General features: G+C 38.2%; 3 protein-coding genes across 3 annotated transcripts; 1 reads left to right on the top strand and 2 right to left on the bottom strand.

The window, feature by feature from the left end:
• Window positions 1–5611: 5611 nt before the first annotated feature.
• LOC149569913 (uncharacterized) lies at window positions 5612–6670 on the bottom strand. Its single transcript, XM_089817033.1, has one exon. The coding sequence runs from the start codon at window positions 6668–6670 to the stop codon at window positions 5612–5614; it is 1059 nt and encodes a 352-aa protein (XP_089673159.1).
• A 15-nt stretch (window positions 6671–6685) lies between these two features.
• Window positions 6686–7402, bottom strand: LOC149569912 (uncharacterized). The gene has a single exon (XM_089817032.1). It carries the CDS (start codon window positions 7400–7402, stop codon window positions 6686–6688), a length of 717 nt encoding a protein of 238 aa, XP_089673158.1.
• A 72-nt stretch (window positions 7403–7474) lies between these two features.
• On the top strand, window positions 7475–9061 carry LOC149569911 (uncharacterized). Its single transcript, XM_089817031.1, has one exon. The coding sequence runs from the start codon at window positions 7475–7477 to the stop codon at window positions 9059–9061; it is 1587 nt and encodes a 528-aa protein (XP_089673157.1).
• Window positions 9062–9277: the final 216 nt, after the last annotated feature.

Raw genomic sequence — 9277 nt, 5'->3', positions numbered from 1 at the left:
TCAACTTGTTCCTTGTCATTGGTCTATCATCTTTATCTCTAATGATTTGTGTAGTAGGGTGATGTCTCTTGACATACTTAAACAATCTTGGTTCAACTCTAGCTTCTATATTTGGTCTCTGAACTTTTGAATCGCAAAGTAATTCTCTATCAGGTAGTTCAGTATCTCTTTCATGTACACTAATTTTAGAATCAAAATATCCCTCAACTTCATTCTATAACTTGGCACTTGAATGTAGCTTAGTTCCTTAATACAACTTGGCATTCATAGTATGTGACTCAATAATCACTAGAACTTGTTGTTGGTTTTCAACTTAATTTACAACATCTTCTTCAATAATGATACCTTCATAAAAGTATACAAATGATATATATTCTTCTAGTTTTTTCACAAGTTCAACCTCATATAATTTTGTATATTCATCAAACTTCACATTTTGTACTTTCCAAAACTTTGTTAGTGTTAGTATTTTAACACTTATAAACTTCACTATTTGCATCTAGTTTATTGTTTGTCATTTTTTCCTTCTCGCCAAAATTTTCATATTTGAATTCAAACATAGTAATATTCAAAAATTCACAAATTCAAATAAAATGGAGGAGAAAAGTATCTTATACTAAACCTTAGGTTATATTTTAATTTCCAAGTGCCTGCATTGCAAGCCTGTAACTTCCCCATCATTAGATCTTTTCATAATCTATGGTCATTGTTGTGTCGCTATGTAGAGTTAGAAGGTATTTATTTCATGTGAAATAGAAATGGCTTGAAGCATGAATTTTGGTGTACCATTTCCTATCAAAGCACATTGGCAATTTGTTGTTTTCTTACTGGCTAAGGTAATAACTATGCAAGGTGTGGGACAGTTCCTTTAGTGTATTTTACACACTGTCAGATCAAGGATCATCCATGGTTGTTGGTCTTTCACCTTGCAAAGTTGTAAGGTAGTTATTTCATGTGACATAGTGAGCACTTACCATGTGGATTATGGGTCATGTTTTCTTTTGTAGGCCACAAAAGTGAAGACTTATTAGATAGGTTGATATACATACGAGTTCTAATTGGTTTGGATTGTGGCATGGTTAGTGAATTGGTTGCATGCTTCTAGGTCATTTAATGGAGGAATATTGCAGTCTCTCATTATTTCACTATGGTAAAATGACCATCTTTAGCTATAATGACATAACAAGGATTTTCCATGTGTCTTGGTGGGCGCAGTTTGGCAGACATAGTTAGGTTGAAATTGTAGTTAAAATTGATAGTATTGTAAGTTGTTCTAGTTAAGTTTAAAAGGTGGCATGGTTAGTTGGTTAAAGTGGTCAAACACTTGAAGACTCTGTGAGTTGAAAAAATGAAATAATATGGTTGGTCCACATGGTTTTCTCTAGTTACATGACCAAGTTGACTTGCTGACCTTTCTAATTTCATAATCTAGAAATGAGGAAAGATAGGGTTTCTTGAATGATCTAATCTTTTCAATTAATTTCAACCACTCTAGAGTTACTATTATGCTAGAAACAATGTAGAGGCACTCTTTCCATTGCATGATTATCCATTTTTAGGGTTCTAGCATTGATTGGCACTACTTTTTCACTTTAGGGTTTCATGATTTTCATGCCTCTGAAAGTATACTAGATCAGGTCTATTGTTTGGATCACCTTGTTTGTTCTTTGAGCACTTAATAGAAATGGTTGCAGAGTAAATTCAATGAAGAATATCTCAGTTATGCTTGAAATATAAAAGGAAGGTTGTAATTCTTTCTTAAGGTCAGACTTTTCTCTATTTTTCTCTGGCATTCCTCTAGTATGCTATTGTAAGTCCCCTTTTAATTTGAACTATATGGTGCTCTACCTTATCTCCTTCAGCCATTGATGTATTGTGTAAGACCTATTTGCCTCTCATTAGTGTATTGTAGATATCTATAATTTTGCATGACTAGATCTCTTTGGCCTATGAATGATATATAAGTGAATCTCATCTTCCTTGTGTCATTTATTTGAGTTTTCTAATCTACATTTGATTGTTAGATTAGAACAAGTCTAGATGTGTATATCTTTTGGTGTCATGATGGTTCAAAAGTGCATGTATGGGTAGAGATTGGTTTGAACACTCTATTTTAGTGCATTACCCCTTAGGCTAGAGTAGGTAGATTTTCTTTCATGCATTCATTTTCCCTTTTCCTCTCTAAGTGTAGTTAGGTGCACCCTGATAGTAAAGGAAACTAGTCTTCTCTAGAGACAAAAACCTCATAGTTCAAGTCCCACAACTTGGAGGTTGTTTCCATATTTCACAAGGTTTTCTTAGGTAAAAACTTAGGACAAGGGTACTAAATTTTGTGATAATAATTTTGGCATGCCTAGTGGGACATATTCAGAAGATTTCAAGGCCTACAAGTGTCAAAAGAGAATGATTTAAAGTTGATATATAGAAGATAGTGTTGCTCTTAGTATTCTAGGCCTTCAAAAAGTTCATTTCTACAAAGCACTTAGCAACTCTACACCCTTCATATCTGGTTCTAGACTGAAGTTGTTGTGATTCATGCCCAAAGCTAAAACAAGGGCATCTTTTAGAGGTAATTTCCAACATCAAGATCTTTCATTTTTAAATCCTAGAAGAAGGAATACTAGATTGCCTCTATCACTAGTTAGGTGTACAAAAGAAATACATACTCCTACAAGATCAATCTCCACTCCTCCTATTGTTAGATCTCAACCTAGGTTTCCATCAGCTCATATCAATACATCACTTGCTTATATGGCACAATCTAGAGCTCATACATTTTCTACCTTTAATGGTGGAAGTACCCTTTTTTTATCCCAAAGACATGACATACCAGTGTATGCACTTAAAAGTATACCTACTTTTACTAGTGAAACTTCTATCTATCCCTTAGAACATATTCAAGAGGTTACAAATATCTATAATATTCATGATATTATAGAAGATGATGTGGTTGTTAGACTCCTAGCTTCATCTTAAAGAGGGAAATCCCTACAATGGTACAAGGGTCTATCACATGGTTCTATAATGGATTCAAATGGGTTAGGAGTAGGACTATGTAAACATTTTAAGGATAAAAGTGACTATTTATCACTCTTAGAACAACTAACTACTATAAAAAGAGCCCCCCATGAATGTATGATGGATTTCAACTATAGATTTCAAAACACATGGGACAAAATACCTACTCCAATGAAACCTACCCCTGATAATGCCTTCTTGCATTACCTTAGAGCTTTTAATAGTGATATTGCCACTACAATCCAAACCATGGGAGGAGATACCTTACTAGATGCTTATGAAATAGCAATAAGGGAAGAAAAAATATTGATACTGTATATGAGCAAATGTTAGTATGCTAATAGAAACCAAATTTAAATAAAGCTTCTACAAACTAAAAAAAATTCATAAACTTCAAGATAGACTAAGATGAGCTCTTAATTGAGAATATGAGCCATTAATGGGCTCTCTCAATAAGAAGCTCTCTTGTTGAGTAGCTTTGTCTAAATAGATAGGATGTATGCTCAAGCTTTATGCTTCAAAAAGGGCTTAAAATCGAGTTGGAATTTTGGTGTGAGTGTATGGTTTTGATGTAAAATGGCTTCTCAAAATGGGATTATGACTTTACTTCATGGATTGTGTTATTTTGCAAAGGGAAAGGATCCAATTTATAGGCAAGAGGCTTGAGGGATTGAGGGCTAAGATGAAAGGATGGGAAAAAGCTCATGGAGGGCTCAGATTGCATGAGAAGAGAGCACATGGATTGTGCTTCCTTACAGCCAATCAGGGAGTGACACATGTCACAGGGTGAGAGGATGGAGGAAAAGGGAAGGATGAGTCAACAAAGGAGGCTCAATGGATAAAATCTTCATAAAGACCCTCATAATGGCTTGTAAGAGCAATAAATGGGCTTGGAAAAGTCATTTATGGCTTAGTGGACTTCATAAAGTTTTATGGTTGAGATATTTTGAGAGAGATGAGAGAAATTTTGACTTGGGCTTGATTAGGAGGGTTTTAAGCTTGCTTAGGCTTGTGTAAATGATTAGAGGATGGATTAGGATAGTTTAGGATTAGCTCAGGGATAGGCAAGTGGATGGAATTTAATGAGGGTGGGTGAAGGAGGAGATATATTTTAACTTTAGCTTGGGTTAGTAAGTCTTAACCCATGTTTAGAGAATGTGACAAGGTTAGGAGGGGATTAGGATTAGGTTTAAAGACATCTTCTAGAAGAGTCTAGACTTTGGATGAGGATAAAGACTTTCTAGAATAGTCTAGAACTTCTTAGGATGAGGATGAAGACTTTCTAGAAGAGTCTAGAACTTCTTAGGATGAGGATAAATTAGATTTTTAGGAAATAAATAAAGTTAACAGTAACAGATTTCCACAATCCATTTGTAAAGTACTGAGTTTTCTGGATTAGATTGTGTTTGTTTATTTCATCAACGTTTCGGATCACACTACATGATCCATCATCAGGATAAGAAAGTGCACGGTAGTAAGATATGCAGACTGGACCTTTCTCAAGAATTATAAGAAGAGAAGGGGGAAGCTCGTAAAACCATGCAAAGCTAAAAATAGAAAAAATAGAAAAAATAGCAAAAAGGTACCCCCACCAAAAAGTATAAGAAAGAAGAAAAAATGAAAGAAAAAGGTTTAAAAGAAGGAAACTAAACAGAAAAAATAGCTCCATATATATAGAAACAACAATTAACATATATCCTGCCTCTATATATATATATATATATATATATATATATATATATATATATATATATATATATATATATATATATATATATATATATACGTAAAATAGCTATTAATATATAGGCTATTATATAATAAAATAGCTATATGGGTAATGTATAGCTATGTAACCACTTACAATAGCTAAAGGATCAAAATATAGTTATGTACAAGAAAAATATGATATACTATGAAAGAAATATATAAATAAATAAGAAATATCTAGGAAATATATGCCAATATATATATATGTCTATATGCGATATAAGTAAAATATACTAGACATATATATATATATATATATATATATATATATATATATATATATATATATATATATATATATATATATATATATATATATATATATATAAAGGGTTGAAAAAAACCAACAATCTATATGTATACCAATTTTATGAAAACAAGAAAGTGAAATTGACCAAAACTGCAACGAGAACTGAGTAAAAATAAATAAGAAGGAAGAAAATGCCAAGCATGTAGGGGTAAAGGAGAAAATTCATACCCACTAAGTAGACTAGATGACAAGGATAGAGCAGAAGAATCGGTAGGAGGACGCACAAAAAAGAAAGGAGAAAACCACGTGAAAAAATAAACAACACTAGAGACAACAGGACACTAAAATAAAGGAAACCACGATGTCTAAGCACAAAACCCACTCACAAGAAAGAAGCAAGAAGTGTGCTCGGGAGAGAGAGAGAGAGAGAGAAAACACTGCCCACCATGGAAGAAGAAACAAGCACCAAAAAAGGAAAGAGGAGAAGAGAGGGGGAAAAAAAAGAGAATGAGAAGAGGAAATAGCGAAACAAAAGAACTGGAAGAGCACGCAAGAAGGGAAACAGAGAAAGCATCAAAGGTGGTGGAGTCTGTTGAGCGTGCTCGAATGGTGGTTGTCAAGGGAATCAAGCAAGGGGCGCCATGAATGGTTAATGGACCACCCATCATCCCGATTGAGGTTAATGGGATGATAGCTAATGGCAATAGCCTCCTTTAACTTCCTTTTGAAAAGATTGTCCTCTTTTGATAGGATTTTGGTATTCTCCAAACAAATATGATGCTTGGTGGAAGTTGAGTGCTCAGCTAGGGCGGATTTTAGTATCCTCTCATGCTTGATGTCAGCACTGTGTTCTCGGATCCTTGTGATGACAGAGCGACCAGTTTCACCAATGTAGGGCATGCCACATGAGCACTCAATCTTGTAGACCCCTGAGTCTAGAAGAGAGTTGTTTGAATCCTTGAGCGGGGGGATACAATTTCTTAACTTAGAAAGGGGTTTGAAGGCTACCTGGATGCCCTTTCTGGTCAAGATTTTGCCAATTTTTTGGGAGATGCCCTCAACAAAAGGAAGAGAAGCGAGAAGGGGAGGTGGGTTAGAGGAGATCTTATGACTGATGCCAGAAAGATAAGAGGATTTGGCTTGGGTGAGGGCCTTGGAGATTTGCTTATGAGAGTACCCGTTGAACTTAAAAACTTGGCGCAGATGATCAAGCTCTTGGGGTAAGTTATCAGCATCGCAAATTCTATAAGCTCTAAGGGAAAGAGTCTTGAGGATACCAACTTTCTGGGATGGGTGGTTGTGGGAAGAAGAATGGAGGTAAAGATCGGTGTGGGTGGCTTTACGATACACTCGACGACCGAAGGTCCCATCAGGCTTCTTCATGATGAGGACGTCGAGGAAGGGCAACTGGTTGCCAGATTCAAGCTCCTTGGTGAAGGAAATGGTGGGGGCAAGCTTGTTGATGTGTTCGAGAAACTCCTCAAGTTTTTCCAACCCATGTGGCCAGCACACGTTGGTGTCATCAACATAACGCTTCCACCATTTGGGCTTGAGGGGAAAGGTGTGGAGAGCCGTCTCCTCGAAATCCTCCATATAGAGGTTTGCAATGACTGGGGAAAGGGGAGAACCCATCGCCACTCCCTCCACCTATTCATAGATGACGTTCTGGAAAGAGAAGAAAGTGGATCTTAAGCAGAACTCCACCAAACTAGCTAGCTCATCCCCAACCTTACGCCTCACAATTTGCACAGCGTCATGAATAGGAACCTTGGTGAAAAGCGAAACAACATCAAAACTAACCAAGACATCACCAGGCTCCCACTTGACATCTTGAATAAATTGGACAAAATGGTAAGAATCTTTGATGAAAGAGTTGGACTGCCCCAACAATGGAGAGATAATCTTGGCAAGGTGAGAAGCTAATGCGTAGGTGGGGGATCCAATGGTGTCCACAATAGGTCGTAAGGGAACACCCTCCTTATGAATTTTTGGAGCCCCATATATGCGAGGGGTCACTTCTTTTGAAGGAACCAATTTTTTCTTAATCACGTCATCAAAGGAGGAGTTAGACACGAGAACTTTGACTTGATTCAAGATTTTAGAGCAAGGATTACGCGGGAGGAGCTTGTAGCTGCTTGGGTCTGAGAGCAAGTCAAGCATCTTGGAGATATAGTCTTGCTTGTTCAAGATCACAGTGGCATTACCCTTGTCTGCCTTGGTGATAACAATATCATGATTATTAACAAAATTACGGAAGGCCTGAGATTCTTCTCCGGAATTAATGCTCTTCGACATGCCAAACCACCCAGAGGCATTAATTCCGGAGCAGAATCTCGGGCCTTCCGTAATTTTGTTAATAATCATGATATTGTTATCACCAAGGTAGACAAGGGTAATGCCACTGTGATCTTGAACAAGCAAGACTATATCTCCAAGATGCTTGACTTGCTCTCAGACCCAAGCAGCTACAAGCTCCTCCCGCGTAATCCTTGCTCTAAAATCTTGAATCAAGTCAAAGTTCTCGTGTCTAACTCCTCCTTTGATGACGTGATTAAGAAAAAATTGGTTCCTTCAAAAGAAGTGACCCCTCGCATATATGGGGCTCCAAAAATTCATAAGGAGGGTGTTCCCTTACGACCTATTGTGGACACCATTGGATCCCCCACCTACGCATTAGCTTCTCACCTTGCCAAGATTATCTCTCCGTTGTTGGGGCAGTCCAACTCTTTCATCAAAGATTCTTACCATTTTGTCCAATTTATTCAAGATGTCAAGTGGGAGCCTGGTGATGTCTTGGTTAGTTTTGATGTTGTTTCGCTTTTCACCAAGGTTCCTATTCATGACGCTGTGCAAATTGTGAGGCGTAAGGTTGGGGATGAGCTAGCTAGTTTGGTGGAGTTCTACTTAAGATCCACTTTCTTCTCTTTCCAGAACGTCATCTATGAACAGGTGGAGGGAGTGGCGATGGGTTCTCCCCTTTCCCCAGTCATAGCAAACCTCTATATGGAGGATTTCGAGGAGACGGCTCTCCACACCTTTCCCCTCAAGCCCAAATGGTGGAAGCGTTATGTTGATGACACCAACGTGTGCTGGCCACATGGGTTGGAAAAACTTGAGGAGTTTCTTGAACACATCAACAAGCTCGCCCCCACCATTTCCTTCACCAAGGAGCTTGAATCTGGCAACCAGTTGCCCTTCCTCGACGTCCTCATCATGAAGAAGCCTGATGGGACCTTCGATCGTCGAGTGTATCGTAAAGCCACCCACACCGATCTTTACCTCCATTCTTCTTCCCACAACCACCCATCCCATAAAGTTGGTATCCTCAAGACTCTTTCCCTTAGAGCTTATAGAATTTGCGATGCTGATAACTTACCCCAAGAGCTTGATCATCTGCGCCAAGTTTTTAAGTTCAACGGGTACTCTCATAAGAAAATCTCCAAGGCCCTCACCCAAGCCAAATCCTCTTATCTTTCTGGCATCAGTCATAAGATCTCCTCTAACCCACCTTCCCTTCTCGCTTCTCTTCCTTTTGTTGAGGGCATCTCCCAAAAAATTGGCAAAATCTTGACCAGAAAGGGCATCCAGGTAGCCTTCAAACCCCTTTCTAAGTTAAGAAATTGTATCCCCCTGCTCAAGGATTCAAACAACTCTCTTCTAGACTCAGGGGTCTACAAGATTGAGTGCTCATGTGGCATGCCCTACATTGGTGAAACTGGTCGCTCTGTCATCACAAGGATCCGAGAACACAGTGCTGACATCAAGCATGAGAGGATACTAAAATCCGCCCTAGCTGAGCACTCAACTTCCACCAAGCATCATATTTGTTTGGAGAATACCAAAATCCTATCAAAAAAGGACAATCTTTTCAAAAGGAAGTTAAAGGAGGCTATTGCCATTAGCTATCATCCCATTAACCTCAATCGGGATGATGGGTGGTCCATTAACCATTCATGGCGCCCCTTGCTTGATTCCCTTGACAACCACCATTCGAGCACGCTCAACAGACTCCACCACCTTTGATGCTTTCTCGGTTTCCCTTCTTGCATGCTCTTCCAGTTCTTTTGTTTCACTGTTTCCTCTTCTCGTTCTCTTTTTTTTCCCCCTCTCTTCTCCTCTTTCCTTTTTTGGTGCTTGTTTCTTCTTCCATGGTGGGCAGTGTTTTCTCTCTCTCTCTCTCTCTCTCCCGAGCACACTTCTTGCTTCTTTCTTGTGAGTTGGTTTTGTGCTTAGACATCG

This window comes from Cupressus sempervirens, chromosome 3 (genome assembly GCF_028749045.1).
Source record: "Cupressus sempervirens isolate cs-2001-9-10 chromosome 3, ASM2874904v1, whole genome shotgun sequence".
Lineage (NCBI taxonomy): Eukaryota > Viridiplantae > Streptophyta > Pinopsida > Cupressales > Cupressaceae > Cupressus > Cupressus sempervirens.
Note: the sequence above shows the minus strand (reverse complement) of the source record. Positions and strands in the feature narration are given on the sequence as shown.